We start from the raw sequence: 21,038 nt of genomic DNA on the forward strand, positions 1-21,038 counted from the left end.
TAAACGTTTGAGAAACACTGATCTAAGATTTGTGTTTTGTTTTGTTTTGTTGTTCAATCAAGTGGAACATAATGTCTAAACCAGGGCCCTACCTACCTGGAACTCAAAGGTGGAATGACCTTCCCTGGCCAAGCTTCCAGAAGGGACAGGGAGCTACTTAACAGACTGCTGGACCCTTAACGACTGGAAACCGGAACCGTGGGTGACGTAACCGACCAGACGTGACAGCCCTTTGGCTGGGGCTGCAGTCCCACGATCCACACAACGACTCTGGCTCCGCAGACGCGCCAACCACCCACGGAGGCAAGAAACTGCCGAGAGTGAAGGGAAAGGGAGCCCAGTGCTGGGCGGCACTCAGCAGCTCCCCCAGCGGCCACTGTCGCCAACGTCTCCGCGTCGGGGTTTGTACCGCAGCTCGCGTCCAGTCGTCAATGGCTGCGAGGCCCATGAGCGCTCCAGCGTCCTGACCAGGGGAACGTTTTCCTTAGGGACCCGGAGGCGAGCGCTGGAGGGAGGGATGGTTGCTAACGCAACTCTCTGCAGGGCAGACCCACCAGCACCCGAACGCAAACTACGGGCTGGAGCAGTCTAACAGAAACTCTCTCAAAGTCGCTCACGGGTTGCCATTCTAGGTAAGATTTGTGAATAAAAGTAATTCTTTAAAAGCCTGAGTTTTTCTTTAGTTGACAGTTTTAATTAACATACTCTTTTCTTTCCTCTTCTGCAGACCCAGCCTCACCATTCCAATGAAGACATCAATTAACTCATGCACAGCCGCTACAAACGGGGAGCTCATTGCCTGCAGGGAAGGACCCTCTACAGAGAGCTACCTGGGGGCTGGGAAGCAGGACCCCAGGCTGAGTCCTGCCTCTTGGTAGTGCCCCGCCCCGGCCAATGCGGCTGTTATATCAAAGTACATAAAAGTGAAGGCAAAGGGTGTCCATGTGGGATAGAGTGGCATAGCTTCCTGGCCACCCATGGTGCTCCATTATCTCTTCGAGGACCCCTTCTCCACGAGACCCTCCAGGTCTGGTCCTCTATCATCCAGCCCCCATTCTCTTCTCCATCACTGCTGCTGTGTCCCAGATGACCTTAATTTAATCTTCACATATTTGAAGGACAGAATCATCGGCCTCACCCACTAATTATTATTATTATTTTATTTTATTATTATTATTTTTTGAGACGGAGTCTCGTTCTGTCACCCAGGCTGGAGTGCATCACTGCAAGCTCCGCCTCCCAGGTTCACGCCATTCTCCTGTCTCAGCCTCCTGAGTAGCTGGGACTACAGGCGTCCGCCACCACGCCTGGCTAATTTTTTGTATTTTTAGTAGAGACGGGGTTTCACCGTGTTAGCCAGGATGGTCTCGATCTCCTGACCTCGTGATCTGCCCGCCTCGGCCTCCTAAAGTGCTGGGATTACAGGCATGAGCCACCGCGCCAGGCCTAGACCCACCAATTATTTTTTATGGCACAAACTCTATGTTTTACTTTTGCCCAGGCTAGAATACAATAGCGGCATGATCTCCGCTCACCACAACCTAGCCTCCTGGGCTCAAGTGATCCTCCCACCTCAACTTCCCAAGTAGCTGGGAGTACAGGCATGCGCCACCACACTTGGCTAATTTTAAAATGTTTTGTACAGAAGGGTCTCACTAGGTTGCCCAGACTGGTCTTGGACTCCTAGACCCAAGCTATCCTCCCACCTTAGCCTCCCAAAGTGCTGGGATTACAGGAATGAGCCACTACATCTGACCTCCTTTGCTTCTTTTAAAGACATAGTTTGGAACTTTTTTTTTTTTTTTTTTTTTTGAGACAGAGTCTCACTCTGTCACCCAGGCTGGAGTGCAGTGGCGCCATCTCAGCTCACTGCAAGCTCCGCCTCCTGGGTTCACGCCATCCTCCTGCCTCAGCCTCCCGAGTAGCTGGGACTACAGGCGCCCGCCCCACACCTGGCTAATTTTTTGTATTTTTAGTAGAGACGGGGTTTCACCGTGTTAGCCAGGATGGTCTCGATCTCCTGACCTTGTGATCCGCCCATCTCGGCCTCCCAAAGTGCTGGGATTACAGGCGTGAGCCATCGTGAGCAGCCTTTTTTTGAGGAGTCTCCAACTGTCACCCAGGCTGGAGTGCAGTGGTGCCATCTCGGCTCACTGCAAGCTCTGCCTCCCGAGTTAACGCCATTCTCCTGCCTCAGCCTTCCGAGTAGCTGGAACTACAGGCACCCGCCACCATGCCCAGCTAATTTTTTGTATTTTTAGTAGAGACGGGGTTTCACCGTGTTAGTCAGGATGGCCTCGATCTCCTGACCTCATGATCTGCCTGCCTCAGCCTCCCAAAGTGCTGAGATTACAGGCGTGAGCCACTGCACCCGGCCTGGAAGTTATTTTTTAAAAATCAATTGTTTCTTTCTCTGTCACCCCAGCAGGAGTGCACAGGCATGACCTCAGCTCACTGCAACCTCCACTTCCTGGGTTCAAGCGATCCTCCTGCCTCAGTTTCCCAAGTAGCTGGGACTATAGGCACATGCCACCACATCTGGCTAATTTTTTTTCTTTCAGATGGAGTCTTGCTCTGTCCCTCAGGCTGGAGTGCAGTGGTGCAATCTCAGCTCACTGCAACCTCCAACTCCTGTGTTCAAGTGATTCTCCTGCCTCAGCCTCCTGAATAGCTGGGATTACAGGTGTGTGCCACCACGCCGGGGTAATTTTTGTGTTTTTAGTAGAGACAGGGTTTCCCCATGTTGGTCAGGCTAGTGTCAAACTCCTGACTTCAGGTGATCTGCCCGCCTCAGCCTCCCAAAGTGTTGAGATTACAGGCGTGAGCCACCACGCCTGGCCAAACCACCCTAATTTCTACCAGCCAGATGCAGATCCTTAAAACAACCCTAGGAGGTATTTCAACCATTATTCCCTTTTAATATCTGAGGAAATGGAGGCACAAAGAGGCTAAATCTCTGGTCTGGGCAGCCTGGCACCAAGGCCCTGTACCTAAACGGTTTATTCAAACATAGAAGCCCTATCTCCTCGATCTATGCTCTTTTCACTATTTCTGGCAGGTTTCTTACCAAATATCTGGAGTTGGCAACAAATGTGAAAACTGAACAGCCTTTTCTGACAGGCAAGGAAGACCAAAGTGCCAATTGCCAGTGTCAGGTGTTCTCAAAGTATGGTCCAGAGACTTCTGGGAGTCCCTGAGACACTTTCAGTGGGTCTACAAGTTCAAAACTATTTTCATAATAAAACTAAGATACCAATTGACTTCTCTTGCATTGTTTCTCAAGTATATAGTGAAGTATTCAAAATACTATATTATATGTGACATCACAACAGCATGAATGCAGAAGCAGATATGAGAATCTAGTTTTTTTGTGTGTCTTTGAAACAAGGTCTCCCTCTGTCACTGAGGCCAGAGTGCAGTGGCACCATCACGGCTCACTGCAGCCTCAAACTCCTGGGCTTAAGCAATCCTCCCACCTCAGCCTCCCAAGTAGCTGGGAATATAGGTGTGTGCCACCATGCCTGGCTAATTTTATTTTTTAAGAGATGGAGGTAGGCCGGGCACAGTTGCTCACGCCTGTAATCCCAGCACTTTGGGAGGCCGAGGCGGGTGGATCACGAGGTCAGGAGATCAAGACCATCCTGGCTAACACGGTGAAACCCCGTCTCTACTAAAAATACAAAAAATTAGCCGGGCGTGGTGGCAGGTGCCTGTAGTCCCAGCTACTCGGGAGGCTGAGGCAGAAGAGTGGCGTGAACCCAGGAGGTGGAGCTTGCAGTGAGCCGAGATGGCGCCACTGCACTCCAGCCTGGGCCACAGAGCGAGACTCCGTCTCAAAAAAAAAAAAAAAAAAGAGATGGAGGTCTAGGCAGGGCTTGGTAGCTCACGTCTGTAATCCCAGCACTTTGGGAGGCTGAGGCGGATGGATCACCTGAGGTCATGAGTTCAAGACCAGCCTGACCAACATGGAGAAACTCTGTCTCTACTAAAAACACAAAATCAGCCATGCACGGTGGTGCATGCCTGTAATCCCAGCTACTCGGGAGGCTGAGGCAGGAGAATTGCTTGAACCCGGGAGGCGGAGGTTACGGTGAGCCGAGATTGTGCCACTGCACTCCAGCCTGAGCAACAGAGAGAGACTATGTCTCAAAAAAAAAAAAAAAAAGTGCACACCTCTCTGGTTTTTAGTATGTTTATTATGTTATGCAGCCATCATCACTACTTCATTCCAAAATATTTAATATTTCCATCACCCCCAAAAGAAACTCGTTATATCTATTGCTGTAGTGCCAGTTCCTCAGCCCCTCACCATCCCCTGGCAACCACTACTTAGATGTACTTTTTATGTCTACGGGTTTGTTACTGTAATTTTTAAATTCATTAATGTCAACTTTAATTTAGTTTCACTTCACACACAGTATATACGGCCAGGCCTGGTGGTTCACACCTGTAATCCCAGCACTTTGGGAGGCCAAGGCGGGTGGATCACTTGAGGTCAGGAGTTTGAGACCAGCCTGGCCAACATGGTGAAACCCTGTCTCCATAAAAATACAAAAATTAGCTGAGCGTGGTGGTGCACACCTGTAATCCCAGCTACTTGGGAGGCTGAGGCAGGAGAATCACTTGAACCCAAGAGGCAGAGGTTGGAGTGAACCGAGATTGAGCCACTGCACTCTAGCCTGGGAGATGGAAGTGAAACCCTGTCTCAAAAACAAAAAAACAAAAACCCTCATATACACAAAACATCTTTGGAGGCCTCATTTTTAAAAACTGTAGTGGGATCCCAAGGCAAAACGTTTCAGAAACACTGATCTAAGATTTGTGTTTTTTGTTTTGAGACGGAGTCTCACTCTGGCGACGTGGCTGGAGTGCGGTGGCACCATCTCGGCTCATTGCAACCTACACCTCCCGGGTTCAAGCGATTCTCCTGCCTCAGCCTCCCGAGTAGCTAGGACTACAGGCGTGCCACCATCCCCGGCTAATTTTTGTGTTTTTAGTAGAGACGGGGTTTCGCCACGTTGGCCAGGCTGGTCTCGAGCTCCTCACCTCAGGTGAGCCTCCCGCCTCAGCCTCCCAAGTGCTGGGATTACAGGACTGAGCCACCGCGCCCGGCCTGTGTTTTGTTTTGTTGTTCAACAGGGTGGAACATAATGTCTAAACCTGGGCCCTACCTACCTGGTGCTCAAAAGTGGAATGACCGTCCCTAGCCAACCCTTCAGAAAGGACAGAGAGCTACTCAACGGACCGCTGTACCCTTAAGGACTGGGAACCGGAACCGTGGGTGAGTGGGACTGAATCACAGACTAAGCGTTTTCCACGCTTCGCCTACGTGCTGAGTGCCAAGTTATAAAGACAGGAACATCCAAGCTGCTCTCCTGGGCTGACACGGACGCGAGGGGACCTACAGTGGCCTTGGGCCCAGCAGGCAGCGAGTGCAACGTGACTGCCCAGAGTCCAGCCCCTGGGGCCCAGATCTACAGAACCGACCAGACGTGATAGCCCTTTGGCTGGGGCTGCAGTCCCACGATCCACACAACGACCCTGGCTCCGCAGACGCGCCAACCACCCACGGAGGCAAGAAACTGCAGAAAGTAAAGGGAAAGGGAGCCTAGTGCCGGGCGGCGCTGAGCAGCTCCCCCAGCGGCCACCGTCGCCAACATCCCTGCGTAGGGGTTCGTATCGCAGCGCGCTTCCAGACATCAACGGCTGCGCGGCCCACGCGCGCGCATGCGTCCTGACCAGGGGAACCTTGGGGACCCGGAGGCGAGCGCTGGAAGGCGGGATAGTGGCGACCCACACGCAGGAGCTTCCGGCGGCGCGTAGTCGTGATTGGTGGAACCTGGGAGAGGGGGCGGGGCACCGGGGAATTCGAATGGGAGAGGCGGGCCCAAGGAGGGAGTGGAATGGCCGCGGGCGGCTCGACGCAGCAGAGGCGACGCGAGATGGCGGCAGCTTCAGCGGCGGCGATCTCAGGTACTTGAGCCCGGCCTGGGCAAGGCGGGCACCGACGTCTGGAGCTTAGTGGGAGTCATGTGTCGGAGTGTGGTCCAGGCTCTGCGGGTTGTCGCGGAGAGGCGGCCATGGCGCAGGGGCGGGGAGAGGGGGACGGTGAGAGTGTGGGGTCGCGAGCCGGTCGCCCCGCCTGGCTCCTGCCTTCTCCCTGTTTCCTGCTCTCCCCTTGGGTCAGTAGACTCGGGTCTCCGGTCCAGGCTCTTGGCTTGAACCCCGCGCACTTTTCCTTTGTGACCTTCGGTTTCTTCGTCTGTGAAACGGGGGTCATGGCCTCATCCCTGGAGATCACCTGAATAAGCAAGAGAAGAGTGGCGGACGCTCTAGCCACGAGAAGAAGGGAGCCGGAGGCGTGTTTTGGGAAGGGTTCTGTGTGGGACATGGTGTTTGGGTGCAGAGACATCCCTGAGAGATGCAGGAGGACGGGCTGAGGAACAGACCCGGCTGCTGCTGGGTTTGAGTTGGCAGCGTCAGATGCTCTGCGATTACAGGAAAACGAAATAAAAGACTAAAATTTCCTTTCACTCTAGCATGGAAGTGAATGCTATTTTAGGGTTGGAAAGGCTGTTAGGACACCCAAAATCTTGTATGTGAGTATTTGTTTACATGTGCCTCTCTAACCCGGAGACTTAATCCTGGTTAGTGATGATGGTGGGCGCCATAGTAATTCATTGGAGCCCTCGTTAGCCTCGTGGGGAAACAGACATTTAGGAGAATGCCTAACACATGTAGAGCTCTTGCTATGTGCCAGGCACAGTTGTAGGCATTTTATGGTGGTGAACCATTTATTGTCCACACAATGCTATCAGGTTGTTACTATTACTGTCTTTGTTTTACACAGGAAACTGAGGTTAGTTTGTTTAGAGTTAACACAACTAGTAAATATTGGGGCTTGAATTCGCTCTCAAGGAGTCTGTAGAACCTCTGCTCTTAACCATTATGCCCAAGTACATGTTATCCCTGCTGGCTGAGCACAGTCTCCCCTTACCCTTCGAAGATGCACTGTGTCCGGTGCATGGTAGATATGAAAATGCCTGAATGAATAATGTCCCTTCCTCGAGGAATTTACAGTCTGTTTCAATAGAGTGTCACATACGCAGATGTAATACGAAACACAATGAGAGATGTGTATAAACTGAGTGTGTGGAATCTGAAGTAAGCCCTTGAGTATTCTGGGAGGACTTCATTAAGGGAGTGAATGGTACTTGAGATGGGTTTCAAAGGTTGGATAGGAGTTTGCCAGGCCTTGACTAAGAAGACAAGAACAGCAAGTGTTTTCTTATTTATGATGTAAAAGAGGCCAAAGATGCTCTCTTAGCTCAATTTCCTCATCAATAAAAGGGAGAAGAGTGAATGAAATTTAGGAATTGTGAAAGAAGGGAAAATTAATAATTGCTAGCCTGGTCCAAGCTCAAGGTTGCTTTTATCATGAAAGGGCTAGACTCTTGTGCAGTAAATAATTGTTTACATGTGGCCCTCCCCTCTTCCCTCCTACCCTGGACTGTGAGCTCTGGGGCAGGAATGGCCGTGAGCCACTTTCATGATGGAAATTAACAAGCCAGTGATTAGTAGTATATTCACTAAATCTTAATTTTTTTCAGCAAATACTTCTTGAGGGCCTACTCTGCGCCAGGTGTTGGGGTTAGAAAGGTGAGCAGGATAAAACTTGTTCTCACAGTTGGCAGTCAGGTGGAGAAAGTGACAAACACGCAATAGTGGGGTGTGACAAATGCTTACGGAGGGGCTAACAAGAGCTGTGGTTGCACCTGATAAAGCCTTAATGTCTACCAGGAAAGGGTTTTTGGTTTTGTTTTTTAAGAGGAGTTAAAATGTGTTTACCTCAGTCACTCCAGGGTGGGGTGGGGAGCAATGCAGATATTCTAGGGAGAGAGATTAACGTGGACAAAAATCCAAAGGTGCAAGAGAACTTGGAGTTTTGTAGGAAGTGAAGGAAATTCATCATGACTGGTAACTTACACTGCAAGGAAGGAAACAGAGGGAATGACTAGAGGGCAGGGAGACACCTTGCTACCACCAGCAAGGAAGGCTGTAAAGACCATGACCTTGGGCAGAGGTAGTGCAGTGGGAGTGGAGAGAAGTGGACTTGTTCAAGAGAGATTTAAAGAGATAGACTTGACAGATGTTAATGATGAACTGATGTGGGAGGTAAGAGACGTTGGAGTTAGACTCCCACTTTTGGGGTTGGTGCCATTCATTTACATCAGAGATCAAAGGAGGAGGCTGCAGAGAGATGGGGAAGGAGGGTTCAGTTTAGGACAGGTGGAGTTTAAGAGGAGCCGTCGGCCGGGCTCACGCCTGTAATCCCAGCATTTTGGGAGACCAAGGTGGGTGGATCATGAGGTCAAGAGATCGAGACCATCTTGGCCAACATGGTGAAACCCTGTCTCTAAAATTAATCAAAAATTAGCTGGGCGTGGTGGCATGCACCTGTAGTCCCAGCTATTCGGGAGGCTGAGGCAGGAGAATCGCTTGAACCTGGGAGGTGGAGATTGCAGTGAGCCAAGAGCGCCACTGCACTCCAGCCTGGCGACAGAGTGAGATTCTGTCTCAAAAAAAAGGAGCTGTCAGGGCAGCCGTTCAGAACGTGGGTCTGCAGTTGAGAGCTCTTGTGCAGAACGTGCAATAGGACTTATCAGCTGTAAGATGTTACTGAAGCCAAGAGGGCGGGTGACCTGCCTATGAAATGAATCTGAGTGGTCTCAGCTCGGGGCAACTTTGTCCCTCACAGGACATTTGGAGATGTCTGGAGAGATTTTTAGTTGTTACAACTTGAGGGTGAGGGTGGAGAATGCTACTGGCATCTAGTAAGCATATGCTAACAGTCTAAATGCACAGGACAGCCCCACAACGGAATTAGCCAGCCCGAAATGTCAGTAGTGCTGAAGTTGAGAAATGCTGGTCTAGAGAAAGGATAGACGGATCCTAGGATGAGGAGTGAACAGAAAACTAGGTAAGACAACCAGGAAGGTGGGGGGCATGGAAATGAAGGGAAAAGTGTGTTTCCCAAGAGTGTCGCATACTTCTGGGAGGTCCAACAGGATTGAGGCTGAGTATGCCTACTGGATCTAGCACTAGGGAAGTCATGGGTGACCCTGCTGAATAGTGAGGGCAGAAGCAAGTTGCAGGGATGGAGGAGTGGGTAGCAAGAGAAAGGGTGTAATAATAACAGCTAAGGACTGAGCAGTTGCTGCCAGGCACTGTGCTAAACATTGTATGTACATTATTACTTTGAATCCTCACATTCTTATGAGATGCAAAGATGAAGGGGCTAAGGAGGCTGAGGAGGGTTCATATAAAGCACTTTGGAGTTAGATCTTCATTTGAAGCTGTCACTCACTAGCTGTTGACCCTGGGTCAGTCAGCTAACCCCTCTATACTGAGGTTTCCTCATCTGGAAAATGGGAGACGGACATTAAAAAGCACTTACTGGCCTTTCACCAAATACCAGATAATGTTCTAAGCACTTTTACATGAATCACCTTAATTACTCACCTAACAACCTAACAAGGAGGTATTTTTATTCCCATTTTGCAGGTAAGGAAATTGAGGCACTGGGATGGAAAATAATTTCCCTAGGTTACTTAGCTAGCTGTAAATGGCAGAGCTGGGATTTCAACCCAGGCCATTTTACCTTGAATAATGAACCTACCTACTATGTGCTAGTCACTGTGCTGCCACTTTATCTGGCACTTATTTCAATTATCTTTTTTTTTTCTGAGACACAGTCTTGCTCTGTCACCCAGGCTGGAGTGCAGTGGCGCAATCTCTGCTCACTGCAACCTCCACTTCCCGCATTCAAGCAATTCTTGTGCCTCAGCCTCCCAAGTAGCTGGGATTACAGGCGTCCACCACCATAACTGGCTAATTTTTGTATTTTTAGTAGAGGCAGGGTTTCACCACCAGGCTGGTCTCGAACTCCTGACCTCAGGTGATCCGTCCACCTTGGCCTCCCAAAGCGCTGGGATTACAGGCATGAACCACTGCACCCGGCCAAATTCTCAAAAAGCCCAAGGCCCACCCCCAACCTTATTTTACAGACAAGGAAACCAAGGTCCAAGGTCACAAGCTAATAAATGTCAGAGCTGGAATTGAAGTCCAGTTCTGTCTGACCAGAGTCTACACTCTACCTCATTACTGACTTCCCCTTCCCCTTAGATTGATCACTGCGCTTCCTTAAGTGCTTCTACATCTGCCATCTTTCTGTTCTCCCAAAACATCCTGTGAAAGCAGTCAGAGGAAGGTCCTGCACATATTTTTGACAAGTCAGTGCACCTCAATTTTCTATCTGCACACATGCATCTGCAGGTTTTTACCTGCTTGCTCCTGACTTTCAGGATTGCCATGAGGAACAAATGAGAACTAGATGTCCAAGTGCTTTGCTACCATAACGTGAGAAATGGTATTAGTAGCCCCATTTATCAGATGATGGAATGGAGGTTCAGTTTTTGAAACAGCCCATCTGCTTATGGGCATGCCTTACTTAGGTGTAAGATTCTTTGTAGGGGTCATCTGTCTGCCTTTTCGTCTTGCTGTTTCTGTGTTGGCTACATATACCAGCCAGCCTTTTGCCTTCTGCGAGGCCTATGGCTCCTAGCAACCAGCTGCTACCACCAGCAAGGAAGGGAAAGAGCTGCCAGGAGCTTTCCCAGTTGGTACATAATAAGGAAGCAATACAGCATCCTATTAAAAGCAGATTTTTAGAGGGGAAGAGATCTAGGTTTGAATTCCACTATGAGCTACAGTATGTTATCCTCCAACGTAAAATAGAGTAATACTCTCCTTAGATATTTTCAGCTCATTTAACCCCCACAAAAATAGAGGGCTTTTCTTTTTTTAAGTTTTATCTTCATTGTGTTTTCTGATGATAAAAATAATTCAGTTGCCAATTCTAAAACAAAACAAAACAAAACAAACTTAATCATCTGAAGCAAATTCAGGGTTAAGTTTACATGAGAGAAGAATTGCATGTCGGTGGTTTTTGCAGAACCCACATAATTCCCCATCAAGAGAAGATCATCATTAACAGTTTGCAGGGGTGGGTGGGTCTGTGAGTATACATACGTCTCAATACATATTAGAAACCCCAGTTAAGAAATGGAGGTACAGGCTGGGCGGGGTGGCTTACACCTGTAATCCTAGCACTTTGGGAGGCCAAGGCAGGCAGATCACTTGAGGTCAGGAATTTGAGACCAGCCTGGCCAACATGGTGAAACCCTGTTTCTACTGAAGATACAAAAACTAGCCAGGAGTGGTGTTGGGGACCTGTAATCCCAGCTACTCGAGAGGCTGAGGTGGGAGGATCGCTTGAACCTGGGAGGTGGAGGTTGCAGTGAGCTGAGATCATGCCACTGCACTCCAGCCTGGGTGACAGAGCAAGACTGTCTCAAAAACACACACACACACACACACACACACACACACACACACACACACACACACAGAAAATTCTGGCAGTTCGCTGTCTGGTTTAGGTTTCGGTCAGATGTCAACCCTTTTAATCCTTAGAACAACCCTGTGAGGTGCTGGTCTACTTCACCCTTGGCAATTCAAAACATGTCCTGGGCCAGGCATGGTGGCTCCTGCCTATAATTCCAGCACTTTGGGAGGCTGAGGTAGGAGGATCGCTGGAGCCCAGGAGTTGAAGACAAGCCTGGGTAACCTAGTGAGACTCCATCCCTCTCTCTCTCTTTTTTTTTTTAAGTGCCCAGCATCACCTGGGAGCTTGTTAGAAATGCAAAATCTCGGGCATCACACCAGGGAGACGGAGACCAAATCCACGTTTTCACAAGATCCTCCAGGTTATTTGTGTATACATTACAGTCTGAGAAGCCTGCTATACACCTGGTGCACTTGCTTGTAGAGCAGGGAAGGCACTGAGGCCAAGCTTAGGGGTGTCCACAACATGACCAGGGCAGAATGAGCTTCTCCAACATGAGCTGTGGCCCCCAGCCCGCCCAGCAAAGTTGGTCCCTGCTTCTTCTGCTACCACCATACTTCATGTCTAAAAGTGATCTTCTCTCCTCCAGGAGCTGGTCGCTGTCGGCTAAGCAAGATTGGAGCTACTCGTCGTCCACCTCCAGCCCGCGTAAGGGTGGCTGTGCGACTGCGGCCATTTGTGGATGGAACAGCTGGAGCAAGTGATCCCCCCTGTGTGCGGGGCATGGACAGCTGCTCTCTAGAGATTGCTAACTGGAGGAACCACCAGGAGACTCTCAAATACCAGTAAGGTTCAGGCCACTCCTCTTCCCTCATGCCATCACCTCCCTCTCCTAGGCCTGCCCACGTTCCCCAGAGAGTTTCTCCGACCTGCCTCCCCAGGATCCTTGCACCCTCCTTACCACCGCTTTGTTCCCTGAGCCTTCACTGTTCACTTAGGAAATGTTGACAGGTGCCCCCATGATGGGCCCTCTCTGGGATACTGTAGGGAGAGATGAGAGGTTGAATCAAACATACATTACTGTGCACAGAGAGGGAGGAGCAATGAGGGTGAGCAGGTGAGCCCCAAGTAGAGGCTGGGGGACATATGAGGAGGGTTGGGGGAACACAGACCTGCCAGCCAGCCTACCCAAGCTGCAGCTGGGTAGTGTCAGAGAAGACCACCCAGATTTGGGGACAGAACTCAGAAGGGCAGCTACTTTATAATCCTACTGGGGATTTAAAGTTCAAACTCCTTGGCCTGTTTTTTTAGGCGGGGGCTGGCAAAACATGGCCTGCAGGTCAAATCTGATCAGGAGTAAGATTTTCAGTAAATAAAATTTTATCGTTTATTTACATATTGTCTATAGCTGCTTTCTGACTACAGTGGCAGAGTTGAGTAGTTGTAAAAGGAACACATGGCCCACAAAGCCTAAAAATATGTACAATCTGCCTTTTTACAGAAGTTTGCTAGCTCCCATACTAGGCCGTTAACAATTTGGGCTTCAGTTTCTTTCCAGCCTCATTCCCTCAATATATATTAAACTCCCTGCTGTGGCCTAAGCTGCAGCTTCTCCACCAGAACGCGGTGGATAGGTGATTGGTATGTGGAGTCTAGTTCAGTCATAAGCAGCATCCTCTATTTTCCCCATTATGGTGTAAAATACAATGTTCTACACATGTAGCCATTTGAAAAAGATTGGGAAGCCTTGCTTTTTTGCTATTCTTGATTCTCAGAATTTCTTTCTTTGGTCAAAATCTTCCTTCCTTGAGCAGAATCAGTTACTCCTTTGAGAGAGTGTTCTTATCTTCGTTTCCTAAATCACAGCAAAGCGTGGATATCTATCCTACCAGACTGCAAAACTCCAAGAGCAGGGATATCAGATCCATCTCTGTATTCCTAACACCAATAAAGAGATGAGGACGGAGTAGGTGTTAGGTGGATCCTTTTTAAGGTCTTTGTACAAGAAAGGGGATAGAGACGTTCTCTTAAATCCAAGGTCCAGATGAGAGTAGAATCCCTTACCCACCCCCACCCCACTCCACCCCTTACACACACACACACACACACACACACACACACACACACACGCTAATTTCTTTCTTCCTGCAGGTTTGATGCCTTCTATGGGGAGAGGAGTACTCAGCAGGACATCTATGCAGGTTCAGTGCAGCCCATCCTAAGGCACTTGCTGGAAGGGCAGAATGCCAGCGTGCTTGCCTATGGACCCACAGGAGCTGGTGAGGGAGCCAGAAAAGAAACAGCTATGGGTCAGAAAGGGCTGGGGAAACGGAGAGGAAAACCTCACAGTTTTCTCCACTCTCTTCCCAGGGAAGACGCACACAATGCTGGGCAGCCCAGAGCAACCTGGGGTGATCCCGCGGGCTCTCATGGACCTCCTGCAGCTCACAAGGGAGGAGGGTGCCGAGGGCCGGCCATGGGCCCTTTCTGTCACCATGTCTTACCTAGAGATCTACCAGGAGAAGGTGAGGCCCCGTGCTGGTTGGGAGAGGAGCAACAAAGGGTCAAAGTAAGACCTGGTTCTAGAACATGAAGCTCTGCTGTAGCAGGGAGGTAAGGTGAGACCTAGAAAGACAGAGACTGGGGTAGCAGATGGTACAACTCCGAGAATAGAACAGAGAAAGGAAACTGATCCCCAGGAAGAAACAGCCTCTCTATGGAGAACTGCCCTTCCCCTTCACTGCTTACACAGGTATTAGACCTCCTGGACCCTGCTTCGGGAGACCTGGTAATCCGAGAAGACTGCCGGGGGACCATCCTGATTCCGGGTCTCACCCAGAAGCCCATCACTAGCTTTGCTGATTTTGAGCGGCACTTCCTGCCAGCCAGTCGAAATCGGACTGTAGGAGCCACCCGGCTCAACCAGCGCTCCTCCCGCAGTCATGCTGTGCTCCTGGTCAAGGTGAGGCCGCAGACAGGGACGAGGAACTGGGAAGCCCAGGAGCCTGAGCTAAGCACGAGACCTTTGTTCTTACCCCCAGGTGGACCAGCGGGAACGTTTGGCCCCATTTCGCCAGCGAGAGGGAAAACTCTACCTGATTGACTTGGCTGGGTCAGAGGACAACCGGCGCACAGGCAACAAGGGCCTTCGGCTAAAAGAGAGCGGAGCCATCAACACCTCCCTGTTTGTCCTGGGCAAAGTGGTAGATGCGCTGAATCAGGGCCTCCCTCGTGTACCTTATCGGGACAGCAAGCTCACTCGCCTATTGCAGGTCAGGCCCACCTGTCTCAGGGAAGAAGGGGCTGCAGAAGGAGGTTCTCAGGCCTGCTGTGGGGTGGGGAATAGCAGTTGAGGCATAGGAAGGCTGGGCTTCTGACCCACCCACTGCCTGGTCTCACCCTCAGGACTCTCTGGGTGGCTCAGCCCACAGTATCCTTATTGCCAACATTGCCCCTGAGAGACGCTTCTACCTAGACACAGTCTCCGCACTCAACTTTGCTGCCAGGTCCAAGGAGGTGATCAATCGGCCTTTTACCAATGAGAGCCTGCAGCCTTATGGTGAGAACTGGGGGAGGCAGGAGTGGAAACGCTGGGTCTGGAAATTAGGGAGTTTGTTGAAACCACCAAGCATCAGCACAGAGGCTGACCACCCCCAATCCCTCTCTCCACCCCATCCTCCAATCGTCTAGTCTTGGGACCTGTTAAGCTGTCTCAGAAAGAATTGCTTGGTCCACCAGAGGCAAAGAGAGCCCGAGGCCCTGAGGAAGAGGAGATCGGGAGCCCTGAGCCCATGGCAGCTCCAGCCTCTGCCTCCCAGAAACTCAGGTGAGCAGTGGGGCCTTGGGTGTATCCCCTTCCTGATGTGTGGCTTAGCAGCAGAGCTGCAATGCCCATCAGATCCTTGAGCAGAGAGCTGTGATCTTGTTCCTCTCCCATTAAATTCACCCTAGGCCGGATGTGGTGGCTCACTCCTGTAACCCCAGCACTTTGGGAGACTGAGGTTGGGTGGATCACCTGAGGTCAGGAGTTCGAGACCAGCCTGGCCAACATGGTGAAACCTCATCTCTACTAAAAAATACAAAAAGTAGCCGGATGTGGTGGTGTGTGCCTGTAATCCCAGCTACTCGGGAGGCTGAGGCAGGAGAATCCCTTGAACCCAGGAAGCAGAGGTTGCAGTGAGCTGAGATTGCGGCCATTGCACTCCAGCCTGGGCGACACAGCAAGACTCCGTCTCAAAGTAAATAAGTGAATTCACCCCCGGCTAGGCACGGTGGCTCACGCCTGTAATCCCAGCACTTTGGGAGGCCAAGGCGGGTGGATCACCTGAGGTCAGGAGTTCAAGACCAGCCTGGCCAACATGGTGAAACCCCATCTCTACTAAAAATACAAAAATTAGCCAGGCATGGTAGTGGGCACCTGTAATCCCAGCTACTCAGGAGGCTGAGGCAGGAAGAATTGCTTGAATCTGGGAGGTGGAGGTTGCAGTGAGCCAAGATCATGCCACTGCACTCCAGCCTAGGTGACAGAGCAAGACTGCATCTCAATAAATAAATAAATAAGTAAATAAATAAATTCCCCCCAAATTCTACTCCATTGAATCACTAAAGTCTAAGATTAATCTCTCCTCAGTGCTGCTGCCTTGGGGACCTAAGGAGGCCTCCTCCTGGGGATCCTTTCCATTTTCCAACCCCTTTAGCCTTCAGCAAAACTTCTCACTTTGGGACAGCTGTTTCAAGGATGAGCATTTTTGCTTCTGGTTCAAGGAGTGATCTGGATCAGATCTTTCAGATCCATGAGAGCAAAGCAAAGGAGACTTGGAAGAGCTGTCCTGCTGAGACCATCTGGTCTGTCAGTGCCCAGCTTCTCCATGACTCTCCGGGGAGCCAGCTGCTGTCCTAACTGCTGCTACCCTCAATCCAGATAAAGCCTCTAAACTAAGTCCTTTGTGTCACCTCCTGCCCCAACTCCGATCACCCCACCTCATGGCCCAGTATGTACTAATCCTCAGGTCATCTCTGTTCAGGGGTCTTGCTTTCTGTGTCTGGCCATTTAGCCCTTGCGCTATTCCCTCCACCCCCCAGGAGCCAGTTGCAGTTTTAACTTTGCCCTGTTTCTACCCCTAGCCCAAATAAAGCCTGTGAACTACTAAACAGAGGTGACCTGAGGTGGCCAAGGGTTAGTGCCCACTCTGTCCCAGGGGGCTACTGTAGTTAAGGAAGATGCCACACACAAGAAGATGCTTGTGCACTCATGACCCCATCTCTCAGTCTTGTCTTTCCCAAACCATCTGTCAGCAGTCCCCACTGCTGTGTGCACCCAGAAATGTGCACAGGTAAGCTGTCAGACAGGCACTCTGAGTAAGGCGAAGCTCAGAGTTGGGCACATCAAACCCAGCAGACCCAGAGCTTGGGGGCCTCACAGGAGAGGAAGTCAGATGGGAACATCAGTATGTGATACCAGGTGGAGAATTCAGAATCAGGAAGGAGTAGCTGCTGCTGCTGCTGCTGTGAGAGCCAGGAAGGAAGAGATGACTTCTAGTGTTTGCCCACATATGTTCTGATGCTGTTTTTCCAAGGCAGCATGGAAAGCACAGGAGTGTCCCTGTCCTCCAGGAGCCAGTTCACAGCATAGGAAGGGAGATGCATTGTTAAGCTTGGCGTCATGGGAAAGGTGGCATCAAACTGACCTGGAAAGATTATTGATACAGATGTGAGGAGGTGTGGGGCAAGATTCCAGGCAAAATAAATGAATGTTAGACGTTGCTGACTGGGCGCAGTGGCTCACACCTGTAATCCCAGCACTTTGGGAGGCCAAGGTGGGTGGATCACTTGAGCCCAGGAGTTCAAGACCAGCCTGGGCAACATAGTAAGACCCCATCTCTACAAAAAATTAAAAAATTAGCTGGGCATGGTGGCATGCACCTGTGGACCCAGCTACTCAGGAGGCTGAGGCAGGGGGATTGCTTAAGCCCCAGGAGGCCAAGGCTATAGTGAGCTGTGATCTCAACACTGCACTCCAGCCTGGATGACAGAGCAAGACCCTGTCTCAAAAAAAAAAAAAAAGAATGTTAAGCCTTACCGTGCTCAGAGTCAGTCAGGACTCTGCTTGAACAGGCTTTCCCAGCTGCCCACAGCAGGGAAGCTTGGCAGCTGAGGTCTTCGGTGGATTTCAAAGCCCTGCTAAAGATGTCATCCTCTGTGATGTTTTCCGCAACTGCTCCTCCAAATGGACAGGCACTGCCCTGGCTGTCACCTTATTATGGTCTCTTGATTTCCTCAGTAGACAGTGCCTCCAGGGCAGGGCAGTGTCTTAGGTCTCTCATACCTGGCACTCAAGTGTTTGCCTGATTTCCTGGCATCCCTGAGCAGTCACTTCACCTGATGAAGACACTGCACCCAGAGAAACTGGATGCCTAGCAAGTTAACATTAGGTTCTGGAGCTACAGGATATACCAAGTTAAGGTGTGGTGAGGGGAGTCCTGCTGCTGTAGGTGGTGATGAGGGAGGAGGTAGGTGGGGAGCAACTTCTTTTTCTGCTCAGCCCCCTACAGAAGCTAAGCAGCATGGACCCGGCCATGCTGGAGCGCCTCCTGAGCTTGGACCGTCTGCTTGCCTCCCAGGGGAGCCAGGGGGCCCCTCTGTTGAGTACCCCAAAGCGAGAGCGGATGGTGCTAATGAAGACAGTGGAAGAGAAGGACCTAGAGATTGAGGTACGTGTTTTAGGGATGTGGGAGCTGGGATTCCTGTTGGCCTTGAGAAGCAATCCTTGGATCTTCAGACAGGGAAGGACACTCAGGCTGGACTAGAGTCCAGTTTTCTCCCAATACCGGAAGTTCTCCAGCTTCTGCTTGAATGTCCTTAACGTGGCTGAACTTTGACAGACAATTGAGACCAGATGTGAGGGTGAGAAGAAAAAGTTCAAAGTAAAAGCAACAAATGTTAAACGTTACATTTCCTAAAGCCCAGCTCAATTAATTGAGGACTGTGCTTGAAAAGCCTTTCCCTTCAATATTTGCAGAGGCTTGTTCCACCTCTGGGTAGCCCCCTAATCACAGAAAGCCTTTAATTATGTTAGGCTCCACCTGTCTCCTGGTAACCTCCCACTGGTCCTAGCCCTGCCCTCTGGGGGCTCAGAGCCTTGCATACTCACCCTGGTAACCCACTGCCCTTCAGGCTGCCCTGGAGTTGGGTCTGGATCACATCTCCCTGATCCTTTCCAACAGAGGCTTAAGACGAAGCAAAAAGAACTGGAGGCCAAGATGTTGGCCCAGAAGGCTGAGGAAAAGGAGAACCATTGTCCCACAATGCTCCGGCCCCTTTCACATCGCACAGTCACAGGGGCAAAGCCCCTGAAAAAGGCTGTGGTGATGCCCCTACAGCTAAGTAAGTTTGACTCCAGGGGCTAGGGGGGCCAAGGCAGCTGAGATCCTATAAGGGAGGAAGTGTTAGGAGCAGCTGTCTCCATGTCATTCATATTCTCCCACCACATACCAGTCCCAGGGAGGGGTGAGGAGGCTCTGAGGCAGTGCTGGGGGTGCTCTGCCCTCGGGTGTTTAGTACAGTGGGATGGACAAACGAGTAGAGGATTGAAGATAATGCAAGACTGACTGAAATTCCTTTAAATGCGGGTATAAAAAAGGTCATGTGGAAACACAACAGGTTAACTCTGGATGGAGGGGAGCTGGGGAATCAGAAATGGAAGAACCGAAGGGCTACCAGGGAGGGTGAAAAGTACCCTTTGCCCTGACTCCAATTCTCAATTCCTACTTTCAGTTCAGGAGCAGGCAGCATCCCCAAATGCCGAGATCCACATCCTGAAGAATAAAGGCCGGAAGAGAAAGGTGAAAGTAGCTGGGGGCTTAGGCTACACCTGGAGCCCAGAAGGAAGGGGGAGTAGGCTCTAGGGGGAGGAGCGTTGGCCTTGGGGTTAAACGAACTGGATGATGGCCGCCAGCTACTAACAGACCTCAACTTGCTTACCCCTGGAATGTGGTGATGGATGGTTCCTTGCAGGGCATTTAGGGTGGAAGGCAGTGATGTGGATGTACCTCGCAGAGCGGATGTTCCACTGTGTAGCCTGGCTTCTACCCTCTACAAGCTTAAGAGGGAAAACTTAGGGAACTATGACCTAAGCAGTCAAGCATGAAACCACACATATGCACATACCCAGAATCGAACACCACTAGAACTACCCAAAAACTGAGATGGTTGGGGGAGATATAATTTATTCATATTACTTTCTCCCATGTACTTTTTGAAAGACAGCTTATTATTTCCCTTTTAGAGATGAGGGACCAGATTTAAGAGCTTATTTTGTGCTTTACATTCATTAACTCACTTGATCTCCACAGCAACTCCATGAGAAGGGTGCTAATATTACCACTGGGTACTGAGTAGTACCTCTCTCACTAGTTGCATAATGAGAATTAACCCAGAGAGTGACCTGAGGGCGGGATTTTGGACACACTTGACAAGAGAGGAAGAGGCTGGAGCGCAGGAGGTAGCTGGTGCTGGGCTCCTAGTCTTGGCAGAGGAGCCCAAAGCACTTGGCTGCCCTGCGTGTCACTCATCTCCCTTTGCCTCCCAGCTGGAGTCCCTGGATGCCCTAGAGCCTGAGGAGAAGGCTGAGGACTGCTGGGAGCTACAGATCAGCCCGGAGCTACTGGCTCATGGGCGCCAAAAAATACTGGATCTGCTGAACGAAGGCTCAGCCCGAGATCTCCGCAGTCTTCAGCGCATTGGCCCGAAGAAGGCCCAGCTAATCGTGGGCTGGCGGGAGCTCCACGGCCCCTTCAGCCAGGTAGCAGCCCACTGGACTGGGGGAGGGCGGGGGCGGGGGAGACCGGGTACCCCCGAGACCCTGTCCCCTATCGATCCTGTCCCGCCAGGTGGAGGACCTGGAACGCGTGGAGGGCATAACGGGGAAACAGATGGAGTCCTTCCTGAAGGTGAAGTCACGGCCCTGCCCCTCCTCTGCCTGTCCTGCGCCCCGCGCCCCTCTCTAACGTCGCTGTCTCCCTCCCTCCTGTGTTGCAGGCAAACATCCTGGGTCTCGCCGCCGGCCAGCGCTGTGGCCCCTCCTGACCGTCGTCTCCTCACTCCGCCTTTTCAAATTTTTGTATAACCCCGTGTTGTATAAATACAGTTTTTGCTCCGGTGCTTCCGCCTGATTTTTGGGGCTGCGGGGGCGGGACCGGGATGTGACCGCCTCGGGGTGGGCCGCGAGCAAGGCAGGCGACTCCACTGGGCGCCATCTTCGGGGAACGACTCAACGCAGGATTGTAAATACACCGCTGGAGTGGGGCGGGGAGGACGGTGGCCTGCAGGACGCAAAAAGCGGAAGCCTAAGCATGAGGCCTGCGACCGTTAGGCGGGCGCGCGCTCAGGGATTAGCCCCGCCCCGTCCGTGCCCCCGGCGCGCGCTCCCCCATTCTCCCGCTCGGCAACGACGGCGGCCTTGTGCGCGTGCGCGCGAAATAACGGCCGCTGGCGGAGGGAGGGGGGGTGGAATCGTTGGCGGGGGGAAGAGGAGAGAAGCCGCTCTGTCTCCCGCGCGCCCACCACCTGCGCCATCGTCAGCCAATCAGCAGCCGTCTCAGGGGTCTCGCGCTCGGGGCGACTCGGGCTGCTG

General features: G+C 51.2%; 1 protein-coding gene and 1 long non-coding RNA gene across 3 annotated transcripts; both read left to right on the forward strand.

Annotated features, from left to right (window-relative positions):
* The first annotated feature begins 431 nt into the window (after positions 1 to 431).
* Positions 432 to 2,683, forward strand: LOC134757455 (uncharacterized). Its single transcript, XR_010131439.1, has 3 exons — positions 432 to 632; positions 728 to 1,027; positions 2,562 to 2,683. It is a non-coding gene; the product is annotated as an uncharacterized lncRNA (long non-coding RNA).
* Positions 2,684 to 4,657: 1,974 nt separating this feature from the next.
* Positions 4,658 to 20,566, forward strand: KIF22 (kinesin family member 22). 2 transcript variants are annotated; one of them, XM_004057445.5, is made up of 14 exons: positions 4,658 to 5,973; positions 12,057 to 12,252; positions 13,559 to 13,686; positions 13,778 to 13,932; positions 14,160 to 14,369; positions 14,449 to 14,679; positions 14,813 to 14,966; positions 15,098 to 15,233; positions 17,949 to 18,117; positions 18,631 to 18,790; positions 19,181 to 19,248; positions 19,995 to 20,207; positions 20,296 to 20,355; positions 20,444 to 20,566. In XM_004057445.5, the coding sequence occupies exons 1-14, from the start codon at positions 5,904 to 5,906 to the stop codon at positions 20,489 to 20,491; spliced, it is 1,998 nt and encodes a 665-aa protein (XP_004057493.1). In that variant the 5' UTR covers positions 4,658 to 5,903; the 3' UTR covers positions 20,492 to 20,566. The 2 variants fall into 2 exon arrangements, with proteins under 2 accessions (XP_004057493.1, XP_063556198.1); XM_063700128.1 differs by lacking the exon at positions 4,658 to 5,973 and adding an exon at positions 7,641 to 7,659.
* The last annotated feature ends 472 nt before the right edge of the window (positions 20,567 to 21,038 follow it).

This window comes from Gorilla gorilla, chromosome 18, assembly GCF_029281585.2.
Source record: "Gorilla gorilla gorilla isolate KB3781 chromosome 18, NHGRI_mGorGor1-v2.1_pri, whole genome shotgun sequence".
Lineage (NCBI taxonomy): Eukaryota > Metazoa > Chordata > Mammalia > Primates > Hominidae > Gorilla > Gorilla gorilla.